Source organism: Halichondria panicea, chromosome 5 (assembly GCF_963675165.1).
Source record: "Halichondria panicea chromosome 5, odHalPani1.1, whole genome shotgun sequence".
NCBI lineage: Eukaryota > Metazoa > Porifera > Demospongiae > Suberitida > Halichondriidae > Halichondria > Halichondria panicea.
Window position 1 is genome coordinate 6,782,309 of NC_087381.1, and position 24,677 is coordinate 6,806,985.

Here is a 24,677-nt window from a genome sequence, read left to right on the forward strand (position 1 = left end):
GTCGTCACATTCATAATTAAAAACAGGTCCTCTTCACTCATTGAATGGGGAAAGGTCGCCTTTTGAACAAACTACTTTGTGGCTTATTATTGATTGATGAATGTACACAACATGTGCATAATTATGTGCTTGCTGTGACTAGAGTGGATTTTATAGCTTGATTGATTTGTTTTGAAGTCGACTGACTGGTGCTTATAAAGAGAGAGCGAGATGCAGTCTGCAGGTATCTGGTTGCAGTCCTTTGCTAACGCATTGAAGACATTCATGAGTGGAGAAGCAGGTCTGTGTACATGTACGTATGGTCTAGCTGCATGAATAGCTGCATGAATAGCTGCATGACGACCTGTGTGCAATAGCTCACTCCTCACTGTGATGAGGTGACCTTTCTTTATAATATAGCTAGCTGGCTAGGGATGCAATGTACATGAAACGTGTTTTTAGGGGCCGGTTCGCGGCTGTGTAAGCTAGCTATAATAGCTGGTCTACCACATTATGATGTTCACATGATGATTGATTACGACCTTTTATATTGTAGTTTTGAAGTGTGCTACGTATTGATTTGTTCATTGCAATCGTTCTTCCTCTCTGCCTACCTTACACAGGATCATGTGGTTGTGGTCCCGGCTATGCCACTCCACTAGAGGCAATGGAGGGACCTCGTGAGAAGCTCCTCTACATACCTTGCATCTATCGAGGTACAGAGCAGAATAAGCCAGATTATCTTGCAACGGTTGATTGCGACCCGGACTCTCCCACTTACAGACAGGTGAGAAACATGGGATCGCATGTATTTAAACCCTAATGTGCTCACTCAGAATAAATAAAAGTGCTAGCTGATTGATTTTTTTTATCAATCCTGAAACACACAATAGAGTATTATAGTATAAAGAGGTGTGATGATAATGTATTGTGCTGTGTGGGAATCACCTCTTGTTGTTTTACGTAAGTGTGAATAATATATTATTATCAGTGGTCATGTGCTGAATTAATTTTCCCATGTTTTGAGCTGGAATTTTTGAGCATTGTGCACTTTCTTAGTCATGCATGCACATCTATCTATCCAGTAAATGAGGCATTGTAGTTGCATAAAATAATTATTGTAGTATGATATAATTATGCATGCATGATTAATAATAATTATTATGTAGTTGTTTAGCGGGAGCCATGCTCGTTACCAGGCCAATTTATTAACAGAGAAAAGGCTGGGGTAGAGGCTAGCATGGCATGATTATGTAGTTGTTTCATGCACATGTAAATTAATGCTCTGTGAATAGTAACAAGGTTAGCCTCGTTACCAGGCCAGTTTAGAAACACTTTACAATACAAACAAGTCGATAATTAATTAATTGGGGGCTGGGGAAGAGGCTAGTTTAGGTGTTGGTGCTAGATATGCATTCTGTGGTTAGAGCTCGAGGGTGTGAATAATGGCATGATCTAAACATGTGCTCTCATTGTAGGTCATGATGCAGGCAAATGTTGTGTGACCCTTAGTGATCAATAGTGAAAGTTAAACAACGTTACTCTCCTAGACACACTTGTTTACTGGGTGGGGGGGGGGTCTATTTATAAATAAATAAAACACACAATTGTGTAATTATACTGAATCGTATGTACTTGTGGGAGAAGCTAGTCCAACAGACATGCACTAATGTGTGCTTATTACTAGTGTGTGCTTATTACTAGTGTGTGCTTATTACTAGTGCAAGATACAGTCGGTTATTGTGTGTGCATGTCTGTCTAGACTACATTGTAATCCACTGCATGGTTTAGTTTTGTGCAATTGTACACGGTGAAGCTTGTCATTTTGGTATTGAAGTAGTCCATCCACGACTGAAAACAAGTTATGCTCATAGAGTTAGAAATGTTGTGGTTTGGACCTTTGTTATGACAGGCCACCTCAATATGAAAGTTAAACAATGTATACTCGTAGACGCTTAATTCCTACCCGGGGTGCTAATTCCATCCTCATATGGATACAGTCTGTCATGTAATTGTGTGTACATCTAGTGAATCTACCATTGCAAGAAGTTGAGTCTACTCAGGTTGCTATGTTACACGTCCTGGGGCACATGCATGAGAGTATTGTTATTGTGTATGTGCTATCAAGAGTCCATAATAAAAGAGAGAGAGGGTCAAACGAAGCTTTACCTTGCATCAGATGTATTCGGAAAGTATCGTGACTTCCTGCTTGCATGGTAACTGACCAATCCGAGCGCCTGGAGCCGCCACTTGCCTCGAGGCAGCAATAACATTAAATTGTCATTATTGATCACGCGTTTCAGACAGGAGTGTCACGTTACTCTCCGATGCACAGTGTACATGTGTATAATTATACTCTCTCTCTTTTATTAATGGCCTCCTCTTGGCACTATAGTGCTACCAGAGGGTGGGCGTGTCAATAATATAAATGAAGAGATGTTCATTAACAGGTCATAATTATAATTAAGTACATAAGGTTAAATTGTACGTGTCCCCTCCCTCCTAGCTCTGAGTGTGTACACTCAGCAACTATTGTTTGCATTGTGTATAGATTAAGATTGCATGAACTGATTGTATTAACAAAATATTTGTGGAGGGTTTGATTATTATCACATGATGCTCAGGTGATACATCGCCTCCCCATGCCCTATATTGGAGATGAGCTGCATCACAGTGGGTGGAACGCTTGCAGCAGGTCAGTCAGCACACACACACACACCCACACACGCACGCACACACCCACACACACACACACACACACACACACACTAGTCAATACTACTGCACACTTGTAAAAATAAAAAGCCTTTTGGTAGCTGTCCTTGACTGCCCACTTTGATGAAAGATGCATTCAGTAGCTTCAAAAGTTCATAAAAAGGAGTCTCCAAATATGGACTCCCGTAGCTCTAAGGGAAGCCTAGTTATCACACTAATTATGACCACCATCATAGATTGTAGATTCTGACAAACTTGACATGCCCCTCATACCCAGTGTCAGGTGCATGCAGCTGTCATTAATCTAATTTTACCTTATCATTTCATATCTAACCTGCAATTATGTACAATGATTATAACATCTCTCTGTATTATAGTCTACATCTTGATTGTAATGTTACTTACAAGTTTTGGTGGGAAAGGTTAGTATCGTATTCTACTGGAGTTTGCAGAATCTTTGCAACACACCAGCGTTGAGTGTTATGCTTTCCTTATATGGAATATGTACAGTGCTTGCAGCCTAGAGAGTAAAATACCACAATAGGTGTACTTAATTTAATGTATCTCAAGATTGGAAGAAATTGTGCTGAAACCATTTTATAGGTGAATGAATAAGCTACAACATTATTTGAAAATATTTCCCCAAAAGTTGTTGTAGTGGACAATCATTTTAGGTGAAAATGGGGGGTGATCGTAAAGTAACATCAGAACTAAAGGTATTTCTGGAGAAATTTTTGGTATCAAAAGATAGAAAATTTATTAACAATTAATGTGCAAAAACAATTAGACCTTACCGACAAATTTGCTTGAGTTCCATCGCTAAGCGAAAAGGCATCCATTATTGAGTTTGTGTACATAAAAAATTATTTAAACTTTACGAAATCATGCATAATTAGATAAACTATTCAGGAATGTTGTGCCACAGTTCCCTTACCTTAGCCGACAATGATTGGTCTTTTCCATTGCTAAGCTATTGTCCACTATTGCTCTTATATAAACCACCACATATCCACCACCTTTGGTTTCCATGGAAACAATTTTGGATATTTTAGAGTTTTCTCTTATCTACACAATGGTATCAGCAACATTTCTTAGAAAGATTCCCCTCACAAGATATTCACATTTATGTACCAATGCCAGCAAATTTGCATTATTTTACTCTCTAGGCTGCAAGCACTGTATACACACTGAAGCACAACTCTCAATACTTTTAATCATGTGTTGCAAAGATTCTGCAAACTCCAGTGATTAATGCATTACTGTTGTTTGAGATTGTCCGCCATAATGCCACGCCCACTCTAATGCCACGCCCACCTCACAGCTGTTTCGGAGACTCGTCCAGGAAGAGGAATCGTCTGATGCTCCCCTCCCTGGTCTCCTCACGGGTCTACGCTATTGACGTGGGGACCGACCCTCGTGCACCGCAGATACACAAGGTAGGAGCTAGGCAATCTGGTTGGGCCTTGAGAGTATCGTGAATTTAACACATCAATGTATATAATTAGTTATAGAGGCTTTTTTTTCTAGTTTCCTCAATTCTTGTTATCTATTATAATTATGTGACAAGCATAATTATATAGTTTCGTATATGCTAGGATTAGCAGGAAGATTGATTGCATGGTGCACATGACTCTGTTAAATCCTAAAACATACGAAATTGTTTGACTCTTACTCAGCCTATAATAGCATTAAGATCCATGATCTTGACGTATTTCATGATCACTGTATCTTTTATGGGTTGACTGAAATTAATTTCCTCTCAGGTGATTGAGGGTGATGAGGTTACCAGGGTAACGGGTCTGTCAGTCCCACACACCTCCCACTGCCTTGGATCAGGTGACATCATGATCTCAGCAATGGGGGACAGGGACGGCAATGCTAAAGGTTGGTCATAACGTTGCTCTTATTTTGAGAGAAAAACCGCAAGTCCTTTGTTTTGGTGTGGAGTGTGGGGGCCATGCATACATGTACCGTATAGCGGGTAATTTTCGTCGGTCTAAATTTTCGTATGGGCTACCCATTTTTTATTTTCGTACAGTTTAGGATATTGACATTGAATCTATTGCGGTAGAATAAGAATAATTTCGTAGTTTTAATTTTCGTATGATGCCTTTCAATACAATAATTTCCACCATACGAAAATACCTTATAGCTAGTAATTCAGGGGACAAAATATTTGTGTTTAACACCAGACCACGAATATTTCACCCACGAATGAAGCGACCTTGCCTACCTTTACCTGCAGTGCACGAAAATATTATCTACAAATAAGTGACTAAATATTGCTCAACCACGAATATTTTACCCTCCAAAAATTACCGGCTATACGGTTACCCGCTATATACGGTATGCACATGACCCACCATTCTCCCATGCACTGCACATGGTCAAGAAAAAACAGTTTTTTTTTTGTAAAATTGTAACACATTTGGAACCCACTCTCAAAATTCTACTGAGTCCTTATAATTATTTTGGTCAAATTTGTGTGAAGTAGGACATACATGTGTGTACATAGACGTACATGTATGCACATTGACCCACCATTCTCCATGCAGGTGGGTTCATTCTGGTCGATGGAACCACGTTCACGGTCAAGGGTAACTGGGAGGCACCCGGGAATGCCACGCCCTTTGGATACGACTTCTGGTACCAGCCTCGCCAGAACGTAATGATCAGCAGTGAGTGGGGGGAACCCAACACGTTCCTGCAAGGATTCAACCCAGCACATGTGGCCAACGGTGAGAACATTTCAGCAACCTCACTATATTTTTTGAAGCAAGGACATGTATGAATGTAAGGTACTAATCTAGTAATGAGCAAAGATGGTAAAACAAAATCAATCTATCTGGCCTGCAAGCAACCTACAGTACGTATAATTATAGCAACCTCAGTACAATTACTGATATTTTTGTCTGCCTTGTGCTAAAATGTCTGTGCATGCACCTTGCTTTATCTCCCTATCTCTCTGGCTTGCAAAAGCACGCTCGTTTCAGTGATAGAAGTGTTGATTGATTGGCTTAAACATGTAAATGCCTCCCCCTGCAGGTAAGTACGGCCACTCTCTACACGTGTGGGACTGGACAGAGCATAAAGTGAGTACAGAAGTGTAACAACTAAATCACTGCATGCAAGCTAGACCATTTTGGGGCCCATTAACTATAGAGGGTGGCCTGCTTATAGATAGGGTGACCACAATAATTATACACAACATTTGTAATACCCCACTCCACTCCCAGCCTCCCTCCCTGTTCATTGTAGGTGATCCAGACCATAGACCTTGGTGACGAGGGCCTCATTCCACTGGAGCTGCGGTTCCTCCACGATCCTACTGCCACTCAAGGTTACGTGGGAGCAGCTCTCTCTTCCAATATCATACGCTTCTACAAGAACGAGGTATGCATGTATGAAATAGCTAGCTTGTACATACAGTCTGTCGGCATGCTTAGGTTTATTTTATAGGCCATATTATAAGTATTGCCTGTAGGCTTGTTTGAACGGGGGAGGGGGGTTGTACTTGTACACCTTTCAACAGCCGTGACTTTAGTGCCGTTGATCTAATGCCTAGCCAACATTTTCTGATTTTCTGAAAGCTTTGTTTCAAAAGATATGATTGTGATCGAGCTATGTAGATTATTTAAACAATAAGTTGTCCCTTTTATTGTCATATACCCCTCCCACACACACACACACAGCAAGGCTCCTACTCTACTCAGAAAGTGGTGGACATACCTGGCAAGAAAGTAGAGGGATGGGCCCTGCCGGAGATGCCAGGACTGATAACAGATTGCCTCCTCTCATTGGACGATAAGTTCCTGTACTTCAGCAACTGGTTACATGGTGACATCCGTCAGTACGACATCAGCGACAGGGCGAACCCACGTCTGGTTGGTCAGGTGAGTGTGTGTGAGATGTGAGGTGTGTGTGCGTGTGTATGTGTGTGTGTGTGGTGTGTGTGTGTGTGTGTGAGTTGTGCATGCGAGGGTGTGTTCTAGTTACTGCTAAAAGTATATGCAATGATTTTAATAGCAGGAGCTAGTTTTTATAGCCATTAATGACAACCTAGCCTAGACACGATTGTCCTACATGTATAAGCTAAGGGTCCTTTATGTCGTAGGCCATATGCAGCTAGGGATGTGCCCACACTGGTCGGTGGTGATGGTCAGTATCACCTCTTAGGCCTAGTACCTAACATTAGTACCACAAGTCACGCTGACTTGTGTGTGTTGAATTGAAATTGAGAATTGAAAATCGCCAACCAATTTGTCTGCACGAGGAGGTACCGTATTACTAGAATATTTTGCTGGTGAAAAACCTTTGCGAATGAGCCAAATTAGCAGAAATTTTGACCTTTTACGATCTAAGTATTGCGTTTTGGCAAGGATCGTATTTACTAGTAATAATTTAGGTTTTGCGGATTTTATTGTTGCGAATTGATCAACCATCGCAAAGTTCGCAAATGTTTGATGCTCGCAAAACATTCTAGTAATACGGTAATAGGTTTCACAACCCCCCCACACACACACACACACGCCCACGCACACACACATACGGCAGATATTCCTGGGAGGGTCCATCTGTAAGGACAGCGGTGTCACAGTGACAGAGGACAAGGAGTTGACGGAACAACCTGATCCTGTCTTTATCAACGGTAAAGAGAGGTGATAGAATCCATGTACCGTATTTACTTGATTAAACGCCCTCCTTGATTAAACGCCCATCTCGTTTAAACGCCCAGGGTAAAAGCTCTGTCTTTGTCAATAAACGCCCCTCTTAAATAATCGCCCATGTATGGGAGTGGCACTGTGGGTGGAGCTGAACTAACACGTGGAACCAGTTGCAAGCATGCATGGCAGCATAGAATATGTACTTGTTATGATCGCAGAGAGAGAGATACTAACACAGAGGGAGAAACACCACTCCTATGACTTAAGATTTAAGCTGAGAGCTGTGGCAGAAGCCAAAAAAGAGCATAATAACTGCTGTGCAAGAGTTGGTGACCAATAAACGCCCATCTCGTTTAAACGCCCCCTTTACAGACTTCGATATGAAATTAATGCCCAGGTGTTTAATCAATTATGTTATAATTTAAAATGCCACTGAAAAAATCAATGGTCAATTAGACAGGGGAGGGGCTACTTTTGATTGCCTTCTTGAGTACAGCTTGTACACATTCATTTTTATTTTTTTGAGTTGCCGTAATTATATGCATATAGATCTACAGCTGTGATTAAAATTCACTGAAACGGTTTGAAATACTATAATAGTTGTGTATGGAAATTACCACATGATGCGAGAACAATTGAATGTCTATATAAAGTTGCACTTATAATGAGTATAGACATTATTTATTTCACTCGTAATGGTTGACAATTATTGTGTTAATTGTCTGATTTGTAACAAGTCTATTCCTCTCTCTTCGATCCTCAGGTAAGCGTGTTGATGGTGGTCCCCAGATGATCCAGCTCTCCCTGGATGGGCGGAGACTCTACGTGACGACCTCCCTCTTCAGTGCATGGGACAAGCAGTTCTACCCAGACCTAGTCAAGTGAGTGGGTCGGTGGGGGTTAGGATAATGATGCTCCTAGCCTGCATGGTCGTTCTTGACACCATGCCAAACCACATTAAAGCTTAGAACAGTGAACTAACGTTTTAGTACTTAATTTTGTTCATTGAAGATGTATCTTTCTATAGTGGTCCTGGCCCCTTGAGCATACCAAAAATCACTTCTTTATCCGCCCCATTGCTATAATTGTCTCTGTATAGGGATAGACCAACATACATAACTAGAGCACTAAAGTGCAAACCCTCGGCTGGTGACATGATTATAAAGAAACCAAAAGACTGATATAATGCAGTGCATATAGTGATGTTGTTATCATCATCATGCATGACTTGCACAGCAACTCAGGAGCAATAAAACTAAACCAGACTGGAGGCATGCTGAAACATTTGAGAACAGGTAGTAGTACTATAAATATATGCACTGTGGATTAGGATCACAGCAAAGAAGCATGGAGTCTCAGAGAAGTATGGCTCCAGGTCCTGCATGGATCCCAGTCAGCTAAAGCAAGCTTTCTACTTTAGTGACCCTGTTCCATTGTTCCTGGTATATACAGCTTTCTACTTTAGTGACCCTGTTCCATTGTTTCTGGACCTGGTACAGGATCACTTCAGTTATAAGTAACGCATGTGCAAGTTCTGTTCAAGCTACCTTTTGCTCGCTTTTATTAGACAACGAAGCTTTAACACCGAAAGCTGCCACTATTAGAAGTACTGACTTGTTGTGTGGAGGCTACCCATGCTGTAAACGCAGTGCTAGAGCATCCAGGTAAGCAGACCCAGTCACAAGCTTCTTAGCTTTTGCTCGTTTTTATTTGACAACGAAGGTTTAACATGAAATTCTGCCACTATTAAAATTAATAACTTGTTGTATGAAGGCTATCCATGCTGTAAACGCAGTGCTGTGGCATCCAGGTGAGTAGATTCACCTGTCACAAACAAACAAACAAACAAACAAACAAACAAACCAAACGACTACTATAACCCGTGGCCGCCCACGCGCCTCGGGTTAATAACACAGGTCCAAACACATGCTATGGAGACTCTTGGGCCCATTAACCTGGCTGTAAAATAGAGGGTGACTAGCTGCTAACACAAGGTCCAAACAAAGGAGACATCGGCTATCATGGCCTGGGACACACAATAGTCATGTTTCATTGCAGACAACAGATTCTGTCTTAATAGTGTAATACACAACAATGCTATCATTATTAACCCCTGCCCCCTCCTCTACAATGCTATCATTATTAACCCCTGCCCCCTCCTCTACAATGCTATCATTGTTAACCCCCGCCCCCCTCCTCTACAATGCTATCATTATTAACCCCCGCCCCCCTCCTCTACAGAAATGGCTCCTTCCTCCTGCGAATGGACGTCAACACTGAGAGTGGAGGACTGACTCTGGACAAAGACTTCTTCATCGATTTTGGCCTCGAGCCCGAAGGCCCGTCATTGGCCCATGAGATACGTTACCCTGGCGGCGACTGCACCTCGGATATTTGGATCTAGAGTGGAGATATTGGACAATTTTTGTTGTTGTTTTTAACTGAAATATATAAAAGACTGAATTATAATTTAGTTCTCAGAGATGAAATAATTATTACAATACAAAGCTTGCAGCATTTGTGGTTACGATTTCACATGAGATTTCATGTGTATAAAATTGAATTAATGAAAGAGTGTTTTACCCTCTACAATGGAACAATGTACTACAATGTCTGTCCTGTGCACACACTTATTTTCTTTTATAGTTTGACTTCTGGTATTTGCTAACCGCATATAAAACATAATCACACATAATAATTGTTATATACATGTATAGGTATAAGCCCTGCAGAGGTGCATAACTATACACTGTTGTAGTCTCGAATTCCAGCCGGTTCTCATGGGTTGAGCTGAACAGAACTAACGGAACAATCCTTGTTAAAAGTAGTTTTTCAAAGAGTTTGGCAAAATTGGAGAGAAGCGATATACCACGATAATTGCCTGGATCTTTGTGGTCTTTGCTTGGACCTTTCAGGATAGGAATGAGAAGGCCAACCCTGAACTGCTTTGGGATGTAGCCTTGGTTTGCAATTGCATTAAAGAGATGAGTTATGTGGAGCACCAGCGAATCTTCTGCATGTCTTATATGTTCTGGCTCTATACAATCTGGGCCGGCTCGGCCTTGCCTAGTGGCAGCGATTTGATGGCCTCCTAGACCTCCATGCTGCTAAAGCTTAGAGTAGGTGCATGTTCCTGTGGGTATGCCAGTATTCTTTCCATAGCAGCTTTTAGAATTGTAGGACGGATCGTCAGAGGGCAAAACAGCTTGGTGTAGTGTGTCCCCATCCCTCCAAAATGTTTTCTGGGGTGAATTCAATACCATTTACCACTATAGTGAGGTGGTAGGTGTGTGAGATTTACCAAAGTACCTTCTGATGTCGCTAAACAGATCTCTGTCTGTCTCATCCAAGCTGTCTAGAAATTCATTGAGGTCTTTCCTGCATGTGGTGGCGGAGTTCTGATCTGAATTTGCCCTTTTGATTCTCGAAACGGCTGGAATTCGAGACTAACACTGTTGTTAGTTATTCATAGTCACATGTTTCCATATACACACCAGAGGAGGGTGGACAGGGTCAAAAGGTCACTAATGAATCATCACGTGAGCTTATGTTTTGTGCAGTAAATTTGCAAGTTTGACTACACATCGCGCCCTGATTCTTGTGATAAAGTAGCCCCTTCATGTTACTGCTGCTGCAAATTAGTGAACTTTTAGCTACTGCGCCCCTCCAGAGAAATCGTGCAGTGCCTAAAAGGGGTGACCTCTCACAAAGGTCGTAGTTTTGTCATGTCAAACTGACCTCTGACCTTTATTAAGTAGGAGCTACCGTGCTGTAGAGTGAATGTATAGCTCAGCTATATCATCATCTAAGTATACTCTTGTTTCCAGAATGAAAAGGTGGCCTGCTGGCCGGCTAGAAAAGAGCTTGTTAAAGTAGGTTCAAGGTTCAAGTATTTTAATAAAGACTATGTCATTATTAACATTTTGGCTTTGTGTCCAACCTCCTCCGTATACACATGTCTACATAAGAGGGTGTGTATGGAATGTCTGTGGTGAGGTGCTTCCAAGAATACCAACTATAGCTACATGCAGTAAAAGCATCATTCTACATGTAGAAACTCGCATGTGATAGTCAAATAATAATAATTATAGTTCCTGCAATCTTTCATCTCTACACTAGCACAAAATGTCAGGTGTTCAAAAGATAAATGATGAACTTTTCATTGATTTCAATGAAGCTATTGGTTCTGGAGCCTATGGAATGGTTTACAAAGGAACGTACAAGAATGAGGTGTGTGCTGTAAAGATGTTGCACCATGTTGCCACACCAATGAAGGCCAACTTTCCTGTTGGTCCAGGACAGCAAAATGCAATTTGTGCATTTGGTCGTGAAAGCATTGTTCTGGAATCGTTTGAGCATCCAAATGTACTTCAACACTTGGCAACAACTGAGCATTCATCAGGAAATATCATGTTAGTAACAGAGCTGATGGATTGCAACTTGAGCACTTATCTCTCTACACATGATCACTCGAGCTCCCTCACAAGTCAGTGTGAGATTAGCCTCTCAAAGGACCTGGCTTCTGGTCTTGCCTACATCCACAGCAGGAAGATCATTCACCGCGATCTTTGTGGCGTTAATGTCTTGTTAAAGCAAAGTCAACCCTTTCCCATAGCTAAGATCTCTGACTTTGGAATGTCCAAACTACTCGATCCTTTAAAATTCAACACCACTATTGGTCATCGCATGGGTTACCTACCTCGTGAAGCACTTCACGAGGAAAAGGAAGATTATGATCAAAGTCTAGACGTGTTCTCTTGTGGAGTGATCATGATACAGATTGCTCTCAGACTGGAAAACGTCAATTCTGGAAGGGAGCGATCATCATATTTTGAAGAAATTAAAGCCGGCTTGCACCCTCTTAAGCCACACGTTATGGCCTGCTTGCAGGAAGATAAGAAAAGGAGGCCATCAGCCACTTTTGTTCGTAAGTTTGTATGCTGTTATATTAGCTAACATTGCTATAATGTATGAGCTAATTTATAGCTATATTTGTACAGGAGGACAATTGGAGAAACATCTGATGCACGGAGATACTTACGTAATGGTGTAATAATTATGTACTTGTGAGATACTGCATGAATGTAACAAAACTGCACAATAACCGTGTGAAAATGACTATGCGTATACTCCGATAATAATAATATTCACAGGACTATGACTATTATGCTACACTTGGAGAAGAACGCCCATCTTTTTCGATGCTTTCTCTTTCAGGTATATATAATTATGTCAATAGGAATATATAGATTAATTTTGTTGTGAATCCATGTAGACAGAGCCACGCTAGACATGCACGTGGCTTTTTTATAGCTGATGAAGACAGTGAATTATTTACCACCATTGTTATTTGCTGCCTCTATAGGATCACCCGCTAATCGAGTCACTCTCCAAGAACTAACGAGGCGATACAATCTGACTGACGAGCAACTCAACCGTGAAATAGAGGACTCTGATACTCCCAAACTGGCCTTATATTTTGATAATGTGAGCATCTATTCGAGTGCCATGGGACTAGCTCATGCTGAACAAGCCGATGTGAATTTGTACCATAGAGAAGGAACTCAAATAGCCATGATGAGGTGCCTGCGAGTCTGGAAACAACGTGATCCTTTACGAGCAACTTACAGAGCTCTACTGGATATTGTACTGGGATTGGGGAAAGGAGACACAGCTCATCAAATCTGTCAGCAATTGTAAGTACATGTGTATCAGTGCCCCTCCCCCTTTCCCTCTCCCCTCTAGAAAGCAACTGAGTATAGCTATATATACCATGATTATTTTCACTGACTTTTCCTGATTGCAGATCGTACACTGGACTGATGAAGTGATTACACATGCAGTGTGTCAGGTTGTACAAGCACTGATTATGATAGATAGTGATGTGTATATAATTGTGTGCTAGTTGACTGTAAAATAGCTACAGTGCAACAACCAAAGAAAGTAGATTTTTTTTTTTGGTACACATTTTTTACATTTTGTGGCATATCTTCTAAAGTAAAAGTGATATGATCTATTTGAGTGCAGGTACTGAAAGTTCAACTATTGGCGCTTCCATTGGACCACCACCTGTTACATCACATGACATCATCAATATAAAATGGCTGTCTGAAGATGTGTACTTCCGAAAATATGTTAGGAATAGAAGTAGCTTATTTGTTTGAGTTAAGATCTGAAATTTGTTGTGTATGTACCTGAGTATATTGCTCATCTTTTGAGCTTCAACGGAAGTCTGGGCTACTAGTAAGTTCTGAGAAATACTGCATTTTGTTGTTTTTTGGTGGCAAATATGTTAAGAATACAACTTTCGATTTTATATTAGTTAAGGTCTGATTTTTGAGCAGCATGTACTACAATAGTGTACTTTTCATCTGTACTAACTTACAGGAGTTAGGCTAGCCTCTTCTTTGCTAGAGTGGCCCATCTTGTCAAAAACAGTGGTTTTTATGACTTTTTGGACGATTTGGCTACGTAGTAAGCTCAATTGCCACGCCCCTGTGACACAAAATGACCAACACCAACTGTGTAGTTGCAGGTAGACATCACATGACCTGATGTAGCAAATAACAACAAGATGATTTGTGATGTCACAAATCAATGAATATCATTGCATACGTCAGCAAAAGTAGCAAAACGGAGCAAAATCACCTTTTTGACAAGAAGGGCCGCTCTAGCAAAGAAGAGACTTGTTTAGCTCCTGTAAGTTAGTGCAAATGAATTTTACACTATTGTAGTACATGCTTCTCAAAAATCAGACCTTAACTAGCATAAAATCGAAAGTTGTATTCCTAACAATATTTGCCACCAAAAAACAACAAAATGCAGTATTTCTCAGAACTTACTAGTAGCCCAGACTTCCGTTGAAGCTCAAAAGATGAGCAATATACTCAGGTACATACACAACAAATTTCAGATCTTAACTCAAACAAATAACTATTCCTAACATATTTTCGGAGGTACACATCTTCAGATAGCCATTTCATAGTGATGATGTCATATGATGTAACAGGTGGTGGTCCAATGGAAGCGCCAATAGTTGAACTTTCAGTACCTGCACTCAAATAGATCATATCACTTTTACTTCAGAAGATATGCCACAAAATGTGAAAAAAATCAAAAATCAAAAAAATCTACTCTCTTTGGTTGTTGCACTGTACTGATTAGATAACCGACTAGTCAGTAGAGATATTGCATGATGAACATGTATTATTTTATTTTTGCCTGTAAAATAGATTTTGTCACAAAGGTTATAATTTTGTATGTAATAATAGCAAATGACCACAGCTGTACATATAATAATTATTTTTGTAACATAATCATAATTTATATCAAAGCAAACTACTTAATTAATTATCTCTGCATGGAAATTAAAGTTGGTCAGATGTCTCTAATAGCCTCGACTCCAGCCCCTTCAACAGTGGTTTTCCCTGCGGCCTGGAATCAAGGCTAAGCATGCATGTACATGTACTCTAGTATGGTTTATTCATGAACGCAGTCACATGTGTAATGGGATTCCCCTTATACACACAATAGAGGGTGTGTCTAGCAATGTCAGTGGTGAGGGTATTCATATCAATACCATGCAGCTATAGCCTCGATTCCAGGCCGATTAAAATACGTATTTTAATCGGCCTTGAATCGAGGCTATACCAGTTAATGAATATAATCAGTGAACTCATCAAAAAATGAATGTGCACAAGCTAGCTGCATGTACTCAATGCGATTCAGTACCTCCCTAATTAGATCTACATGGATTCTATCACCTCTCTTTACCCGTTGATAAAGACAGGATCAGGTTGTTCTGTCAGCTTCTTGTCCTCTGTCACCTTGACACCGTGTCCGTACAGATGGACCCTCCCAGGAATATCTGCCGTGTGGGGTGTGTGTGTGTCTCTGTGATGTGGAAACAGATAAAATATTCACAATGTCAATAATTATAAGCAAGTCATTGAATATTTTCATGGAATAAACCTCCACAAAATTTGCCCTAAAACTGATTTGTTGGAGGCTCTGAGATTGAGTTGTTTTGCAAATGAAGTTGTTGTGGCAATAAACTCCCACGCAATTAGCCTGAACACTCCTTTGGCAGTTGATGCATCAGAACAACAGGTACAATCAAATTACAATAGCTACAAAACTGATAAATAGCTAGCTGGTAGCTGTAGTAAAGCCACAATAGCTTAGTCTGAAAGGGGGGATCCGTGGCACCGGCCCTGGGATCTCCCCCTGGATCCGCCACTGCATGGTTGTTCTTGACGCCATGCCAAACCACATTAAAGCTTAGAACAGTGAACTAACTCAAATGAATGTTGTATACAGTACCTTAATTTTGTTTGTTGAAGATGTACATGTATATCTTTCTATATAGTGGTCCTGGCCCCCTTGAACATACCAAAAATCACTTCTTTATCCGCCCCATTGCTATAATTGTCTCTGTATAGGGATAGACCAACATACATAATAACACAGGTCCAAACACATGCTATGGAGACTCTTGGGCCCATTAACCTGGCTGTAAAATAGAGGGGGTGACTAGCTGCTAACACAGGTCCAAACAAAGGAGACATCGGCTGTATCATGGCCTGCATGGGACACACAATAGTCATGTTTCATTGCAGACAACAGATTCTGTCTTAATAGTTGTCCTTATACACAACAATGCTATCATTGTTAACCCCCGCCCCCCTCCTCTACAATGCTATCATTATTAACCCCCGCCCCCCTCCTCTACAGAAATGGCTCCTTCCTCCTGCGAATGGACGTCAACACTGAGAGTGGAGGACTGACTCTGGACAAAGACTTCTTCATCGATTTTGGCCTCGAGCCCGAAGGCCCGTCATTGGCCCATGAGATACGTTACCCTGGCGGCGACTGCACCTCGGATATTTGGATCTAGAGTGGAGATATTGGACAATTTTTGTTGTTGTTTTTAACTGAAATAATTATATAAAAGACTGAATTATAATTTAGTTCTCAGAGATGAAATAATTATTACAATACAAAGCTTGCAGCATTTGTGGTTACGATTTCACATGAGATTTCATGTGTATAAAATTGAAAGAGTGTTTTACCCTCTACAATGGAACAATGTACTACAATGTCTGTCCTGTGCACACACTTATTTTCTTTTATAGTTTGACTTCTGGTATTTGCTAACCGCATATAAAACATATAATCACACAAGAGTACATAATAATTGATATATACATGTATAGGTATAAGCCCTGCAGAGGTGCATAACTATACACTGTTGTAGTCTCGAATTCCAGCCGGTTCTCATGGGTTGAGCTGAACTAACGGAGTAATCCTTGTTAAAAGTAGTTTTTGGCAAAATTGGAGAGAAGCGATATATATACATGCATGTTATAATAACTAATAATAATAGGTTAAATAGAATAATAAAATAATACTGAATAAGCAATATCTCTAACATAACAACCGAGGCCTATAATTACAATTAACATAATAATGCAAAAAGAATTCAAGTATAGATCTATTCAGGAGCTGAAAATGTGCACTGCATGCATGCATGAATCAAGTACACCCGACATTACCTTCTTCTGTATAATTATTATACATAATTATGTAGAGGGATATTCGCTGAGAGTTACTTAATTGCATGTGTCTATAGTCCTGGACAATAGCTATTCTTGACTAATGACCTAAATACGTTTTATGGGCACGATATACCACAGAAGAATAATTAACAAGCTGCAACAATATGCAGTAGAACAGACTTCTTTAATTGGAGCAACGCACAGATGCATGCATACAGTATAGTTTAAAAATTCCTTTCATTTTTCAAGTACTATATAGATCTATTATTATAGTTACTGTAATACTGTTTCTCTGAAGAAATCTGCAGCATACACTAAAAAATAAAGTGCATGTGCTCTAGCCTAATCGGCCTGGGATCGAGGCTATACTAACCCTTTGCTCAGCACACTTTGTTTTATTATAGCTAACATGAAGTCAATCCCTGTTTGGTGCTACTACTGCATGGTGTCCAGTTTGACCTGCTCAATGCTCAGAGTAAGTATATCATAATTATAGCCGGTATATTTCGAGTATAAATGTTCGCAGGTTTCGCTGATTAAGCATGTGCAGCGAACATAAATTTTATATATCCATGAATTTACTATTGCATGCATGGCTACAAAAAGGCTGCATGCAAATCCGTGAACACCTTTCTAACGGTCATTCTGCAAAAATTTATACCCTCGAAATATGCCCGCTACACAGTACTTAATACATCGCAGAGTTTAATGTTGTTACATGCAACAATCCAAAGAGCAAGTTAAATAATCTTATATTTTTTTCAGCATTGTCGAGAACTCCTGTTCTTGCCATTGAAGGTGGCACTACAACAGCTTGTGTCACATATACCAGTGCTCCTGAATCAGTAACTGAAGTAGTGCTGTCTACACTGGATGGGGGCAGGGCTGCCGGTGCAGTGCACGATAATTGCCTGGATCTTTGTGGTCTTAATTTGCTTGGACCTTTCAGGATAGGAATGAGAAGGCCAACCCTGAACTGCTTTGGGATGTAGCCTTGGTTTGCAATTGCATTAAAGAGATGAGTATGTGGAGCACCAGCGAATCTCCTGCATGTCTCTGGCTCTATATACAATCTGGGCCGGCTGCCTTGCCTAGTGGCAGCGATTTGATGGCCTCCTAGACCTCCATGCTGCTAAAGCTTATAGAGTAGGTGCATGCATGTTCCTGTGGGTATGCCAGTATTCTTTCCATAGCAGCTTTTACAGTAAGTTAGAATTGTAGGACGGATCGTCAGAGGGCAAAACAGCTTGGTGTAGTGTGTCATCCATCCCTCCAAAATGTTTTCTGGGGTGAATTCAATACCGTTTACCACTAGTGAGGTGGTAGGTGTGTGAGATTTACCAAAGTACCTTCTGATGTCGCTAAACAGTTTTTTCTGATCTCTGTCTGTCTCATCCAAGCTGTCTAGAAATTCATTGAGGAGGTCTTTCCTGCATGCATGTGGTGGCGGAGTTCCGATCTGAATTTTCCCTTTTGGGATTTGTAGTTAGACTATGGGGTTAGTGAGAAAGGTCTCTAGGTTTGCCACCTTTTTCAACATGTTGAATGCAAGACTTAGAAGCTTTTTGTGCCTGCGCAGTTGGTCCACATGGATAATAACCCACAATTTAAATCGGTTGCATTCTTGAAACGGCTGGAATTCGAGACTAACACTGTTGTATACACAGAGAAAAAAGACGTGCTGATTTAGCACAGAAAACCGTGCTAAACCAATGTCTCCAGTTTTAGCACATTTGCACATGTGCTAAACAACCTAATGTGCTAAACCGACACATGTGCTAAATTCTAATGTGCTGAAACATCCATCTGTGCTGATTGTATTGTGCTAAATTAATTTCAAACATTAAAAACAACAATACATCAATTCAGTATTAAAATTGTATCTAAACAAACGATAAGGATATACGAAAGTGAAAGGTTTCTTTTAACATGCAACACAACAAGTCTGCACTCAGTTCACTGCAATTGCAAGATACTGCCTTTGACTTCTCAGTATCACCTGCATGCGTGAAGTAGAAAAATATGTCACATAAAAGCCAGTAGAATTATAACCAAGTATAAAATTATATAAGAATAATTAAGTGCGTATAGATTAGGTACATAACATCAGTCATAGCATGAACAAAGTATGCATTGCGATGAAACTTATAATTATTATGGGGCGAAATAAGAAAAGTATTTGCTGTGATTCATGACAAATGCCGAGTGCATGAAAAGTACATGAGCCAAAAGCAAAGAATTCCAGCTACAGAAAGAGTCATATAACACAGGTAAGACCAAGAGGAAGAGTACGCAACACCAATAGTCTGTACACAGGAGGCAAACTCACTATTGCATGTAACCACAGTCACTTGAGATACAACAATAACAATAACAATGCTGATAAGGAAAAGCAATGAATAAAATTAGTGGTAATCATCACTTCATCCATTCGTGCAGATTAATTTTAAGATTTTACAGTTTATACAACAGCATGTGGTTGTACGTAAGTTAGACAGAATGCTTGCATAGATTGAAGAGTTAGAGGGATAGGAAACGGTTGGTATCTCGAGTAACATCCGCGCTACGCTGCGGTTTAATCGAGGCCATCACAACAATATCTATTTCTACACTCAGTGCATATATAATAAACTGTGCTTAGTCCGTGCAACTCACTTATATTTCAAGGTCTATACCTATTGTAGTAGTCATAACCAGCACGCTTACACGTTACATGTTCCAATAGCTCTAAAACAGCCTTGGGAACATATAACTTTGTAGTTTTTTTGTACAAAGATCAAAGGAAAAACTATGCTAACAAATGCCATAGACTAGGATCTACAACTGTAGTAACCACAGACCGTGCTCTATTATTCTGTGGTTGGCATTTTTGGAACAGTTTGGTAGTTAGAGCATGGCTGGGGTAGGTAGAGCACGGTTGGTGGTCAAAATAATTGATTTTTAAGCCATCGAATTTTATAATAGCTACAACTGCTCCATGGTTGCAATGCGAGTACAGCTAAGTGATTCTATAAGCTTCTAGCAATGCTATCTTGCTAACAAAGGCTTTATTCTCGAGTAAAGGCTAGTTTTGCTTACCAGTACGTTGAAGGCGGCATTTCAGTCTCTCCAGAATCAGAAATAGCAAAATCTTTTCGTAGAAGGTTGCTATTCTACTTAGTAGTTAGCTCTATACTAGAGCCGATAGCTATTGGTAGCTGCAAGAATTAAGCTAAAAACTACAAACCAGTTAATGCACTGTTTTACGCTCGTGCTCAATGGATATTATTGGCCTCGCGGAAGTTCTCGAAGCATCATGTAGCACTCGGCTTCGCCTCGAGCTACATAAGCTTCTCGAACTTCCGCTTGGCCAATAATATCCATAGAGCACTCGCAACCGTGCATTAACTAGTACTTATTGGAAAGTCTCTTTTTACTGGGTGTGGTCAGTCATTAGCAAGTACTACACGTGGCTCATGGACTAGGCGTGTTATAAGTTGCTGAAAGAGATGATGTCTCGAGGAAACACAGCTTTGGGAGTTACCCGGCAAAAATGTGCTTAATAGCCTCGTTCATAGGGCGTAGCGCGGATAATTTTCGAGGCTCCACTGCAGATTCAATGTAAAATCATCATGTGCACCACTCCGTTTCCTATCCCTCTAACTCTTCAATCTATGCTACTAGTACGGTTAGTGGAGTTGCGTACTCTTCCTAATGAACTCTTAGTAAGACATTATAGTCGTTTTTACGCACAATTAAGTTTGCAAGACTATGATAATGCAAATGAGTTCTTGTTGTGCTATTATAGAGCAGCATCAATATTCGGGCCCATCAATTATCTCGTACAGAGAGCAGATTGAGAAGTTGTCTTCCACTGACAATACTCGTTGTAAGGGCTAAACAACAAATATAATCCACTACAAGCCTTCCCTTAATTGTCAGAAAAGAGCTGCATATAAAGCTTAATCCGAAAAGTTTAATTAAACTGCGTTATCCTATAAATTATTATATCAATAGAACTGTTAGCTTAAGAGGAACAGCTACAGCTGCAAGGCCGGGCAGACAATGTGCCACCAGGTGGCAGTATAGATTTGCATTAATTAGGAGGGTGTGTGGCAATCAAAAATCGTTTTACGCACAAGGAAATTTGGGATTTTCGTAGCAGCAATTTTTATCAATTATGAACTTACAAAGTGGTAAATATAAAGTCCCCGTTCCGTTTACGTAGTACGTGCATAATACACTGATACAGCGCAAATTAAACGCTAAAAAGGACGCTCAAGATAAGAGCTTTTTTCTGTTGTTAAAATTACTTTGGTCACCCATGCAGCTATAGTTATCATGAAATTTTGCAGCTTGCTAGCTTTGTATTATAGCTACATGTAAGATAGCTATAGCAACTAGTGTTCAAGCTGGCGCTGTGCTAATGCCTCTCGCCATGTTGTGCTTTCGCTCAAAAGTATTAGAGTGTTATAATTATTAGTTTCTATAATGAATTTTATATTAAAGTTAGCTTATCTATATAAAGTCACTGAGAAGAAAAGATTTATTTACATGCATCTATTGATTGTATTATGTGGCTTACCAGGACCTCAAGAAAGAAGAAAATTGATTCTTCCAGGATCTGTACTGTAGTTCAGTGTATATAATATCTAAGAAGAAAAGACCTGTGTACATGCATATTGTTATCTATTATTGTTATATGGTGGCTTACCAGGCCCTCAAGACAAAGACGATTCTGCCAGGAGGATCTGGATCTTGGATATTATTTTCTCACACATGGGGAATGAGCGCGCATGCGCATTACATCCACAGGAATAATTAAAGGGTGTGTCACAAATGGCTACTGCTAGCTAGCTGTTTTAACAGATATTTTCTGAGTATTGTAGCTAACAAAAAGCTAGCGCTTTAGTGCAAGGCTAACTCATATGTTGAATAGAAAGTTTGTGCGGACAGATGATGCTATGAAAGATTCTGAAGAGACTGCAACAGCCTTCAATGTGAGTCAAACTAGCCATAACTCGAGAAAGAAGCTTTAGTTTGCTAATCCACGAATCAAAATCCAAGAGAACGTGGCTAAAAGCCTATAGAAGCTGTTAGTTTTCGTCGCATTGCAACCGTTGAGCAGTTACTGCTGGAATACACACACACACACACACACACAGTCAGCTTTACCGTATCCCTCGTGCGGCTACGCCTCGAGGCATAATTATGCTAATAAAAATAGTGCGGTGAATGGTGCGTTATATATATTTGTTAGATCTATGTTAGAACTATATAGGCTTATAGCTAAGCAAAATTTAGCTGGATATTTTATTACTAGAGGATTGTCGCTTTGTATTCAAAAACACAGCACTCCGCATTTGTAAAGTGCAATGGTATATAGCAACAGTACAGTAAAATACGCTTTTAACTTATCAAAATGGAAACACTTTAAACGTACTATGCAAACGGAATGGGATATTGACCGCTGTATACGTATATAGACAGATAACTAAGTCAGATAAGTATGGTATACTGTTGCAATTGTTTTTTTGGGCAAAGCCACTATACCTAAAACATTGTGGCAACACAGCAGCATAATAATACATACCTCCAATTGTGTCGATACTTTACAATGGTCTGGTCATACAAGGGTGTCCAGTATAATGCTCTCTCCAACACGTGTCACTTTCAGCATCATCCTGCAATATGGTTTTTCACATCAATTCTTACAACAATAATTAATTATAGTACCTTCAAAAAAGTACGACCACCATTTTGAAAGAACTTTAGACGTGAGAGGGAATTAGGTGTATTTTTGCGAATGGCGTGGTTTCCCTCTGGGCAGTTGGCGTCTCACAACTATAATGTATATACACGTGAAAAGCAGTAGATCTAGTATGTACAATAATTATAAATTATATATATTGAAACATAGCATCAAGTATGTACAGCATATAGCTAAGTAACTAGTCTAGCTACGATACTCGAGGTGACTAGGATTGTCTCTTTGTTTGTTTTTTTGCAAAATGTATACTTGCAACGTGCAACGGTAAATTGCAATGCTTTTAATACAGTGTAAACGTACTGGCGTACTACATAAACGGAACTTATATTGACCGCTTACTGCATCTATACAATAATAGTGCAACGTACGCTATGACAAGTACAGTCGAAAACGGCAGTGGTTCTTGGTCAGACATGCATGCAATGAAACTAAGCTTTATGTGTTAACGAATAGCTATAGCGCTCCGGACATTCACCGGGACCAGAGTAGTCTCACAGTAAAGAACTGTGAGTTTAAAATCCTGTATGACACCCAGGATTTTAAAGTAGAGGGGGGAAATATAAGGCATTCTTTAAAAAAAAGTCAACTGCATGTTACTTCAATACCCTGTTAGTATACAGGCTATGGATACTCAGTCATACAACATTACTAATACCTGAATGCAAATTTTAGGGGGGGGGGGTTGGAGCCAGAGGGGATACTCCCCCTGTGTACTGTATGACACCCTGGTACAATTGGCACAATAATTATTATACAATAGCTGTGCAATTACATTGTACAGATGCTCCCCTGTGTACTGTATGACACCTGGTACAATAATTATTATACAATAGCTGTGCAATTACATTGTACAGCATTGTTCAGCATGTTGAAGGAAACTTACCGAGTTCCACAGGTTTTGTCAAACAGTCTAAACTCAGCTTCTTTTCTTCTTTGCAAGAACAGCAAATAAAGTCTTTGTTGCTATGCAGCTGCAGCTGCACATCTGTTGTACTGCATGCCCTTATTTGGTACTGAAAACAGCACACTGTGCTGAATTAGCATGTTTACCTGTTTCAGCACACCCATTACATTTAGCACAGTACATTAATCGAACATCAAAATTACAAGCCATGAAAAAGCACACCAATACAACACGTAGGCTGTGCTATATGCCTACAAAACAGCACATGTAGTGTGCTGAATCACTGTTTAGCACACCACGGTGCTAATACAGCACACCTATTTTCTCTGTGTAATTATTCATAGTCACATGTTTCCACCATAATTATAATTATTTTTTTTTTTTTTTGGGAGTAAACAACACCTTTATGGTGGAAGCAAGTAAATAATAGTATAATAAAATAATAAAACAAAGAACAGTGTATGTAAAATAGTGTGTACATGAGGTGAACAGTTAGTTTGTTAGTTTTGCTGCAAGCTGGCCTCTGCTATAACCAGGTCCACAGGTGACATCTTCATAGCGTGGCCTCTTGATGAACGAGCGCCACGTATGCATTGAATGGCGGACCTGAGCAGGCTGAAAGAGAGGGAGCATCTCATACGCAGAGGAGGTACGACATAGGTTGACCTTTTGCTAATGAGTTACTCCTGTATTGCATTCCTGCAGCATGACAGGATGTCACGCCCACATGCTATTTGTGTTGACTCAGCAAGTATTTTATGCACCGTCAGCGCTATTTTACTGTTCTTTGTGTTTATCTCTTCTGGAGTCTCTCCAAGAGGCATTTTCTACTAGTTTATCAATCTTAGTATCTACTATAAGTATTACATTAACACAGGAGCCATAGAAAGCGCAACAAACTCTTACACTGTAAGTTTATAGCTCATTTCTTCAACTATGACTATGCTATTCATTTTCTTATGTCACAGGATATAGTTAGGCATTATTTATAACTACTGTGGAGTACTACCATCGTTTGTAGCCTTTTAGCTAGCTAGGAGAGCAAGTTTTGGTGTTGTGCTTCCGTATATTCCCTTCTTTCTCCGTACACTCACAATTCCTCTGTGAAA

At 40.0% G+C, this 24,677-nt stretch overlaps 2 protein-coding genes and 1 long non-coding RNA gene across 5 annotated transcripts; 2 read left to right on the forward strand and 1 right to left on the reverse strand.

Moving 5' to 3' along the window:
- Window positions 1-72: 72 nt before the first annotated feature.
- LOC135335992 (methanethiol oxidase-like) lies at window positions 73-9,930 on the forward strand. Its single transcript, XM_064531740.1, has 12 exons — window positions 73-280; window positions 603-766; window positions 2,604-2,674; window positions 4,016-4,130; window positions 4,458-4,578; window positions 5,250-5,432; window positions 5,740-5,786; window positions 5,953-6,087; window positions 6,387-6,587; window positions 7,249-7,342; window positions 8,122-8,239; window positions 9,600-9,930. Exons 1-12 carry the CDS (start codon window positions 211-213, stop codon window positions 9,760-9,762), a joined length of 1,482 nt encoding a protein of 493 aa, XP_064387810.1. The 5' UTR covers window positions 73-210; the 3' UTR covers window positions 9,763-9,930.
- A 1,310-nt stretch (window positions 9,931-11,240) lies between these two features.
- LOC135336011 (probable serine/threonine-protein kinase kinY) lies at window positions 11,241-14,637 on the forward strand. 3 transcript variants are annotated; one of them, XR_010394654.1, is made up of 6 exons: window positions 11,241-12,285; window positions 12,359-12,405; window positions 12,512-12,575; window positions 12,724-13,054; window positions 13,165-13,280; window positions 14,518-14,637. XR_010394654.1 is itself a non-coding variant. In XM_064531773.1 (5 exons), the coding sequence occupies exons 1-5, from the start codon at window positions 11,484-11,486 to the stop codon at window positions 13,187-13,189; spliced, it is 1,269 nt and encodes a 422-aa protein (XP_064387843.1). In that variant the 5' UTR covers window positions 11,241-11,483; the 3' UTR covers window positions 13,190-13,319. The 3 variants fall into 3 exon arrangements, 2 of the variants coding, with proteins under 2 accessions (XP_064387843.1, XP_064387844.1); XM_064531773.1 differs by lacking the exon at window positions 14,518-14,637 and having other exon boundaries at window positions 13,165-13,319; XM_064531774.1 differs by lacking the exon at window positions 14,518-14,637 and having other exon boundaries at window positions 12,359-12,399; window positions 13,165-13,319.
- A 3,474-nt stretch (window positions 14,638-18,111) lies between these two features.
- LOC135336108 (uncharacterized) lies at window positions 18,112-23,881 on the reverse strand. Its single transcript, XR_010394703.1, has 4 exons — window positions 23,548-23,881; window positions 22,488-22,578; window positions 18,265-18,914; window positions 18,112-18,199 (listed from the first exon to the last, which is right to left on the reverse strand). It is a non-coding gene; the product is annotated as an uncharacterized LOC135336108 (long non-coding RNA).
- Between the last annotated feature and the right edge of the window lie 796 nt (window positions 23,882-24,677).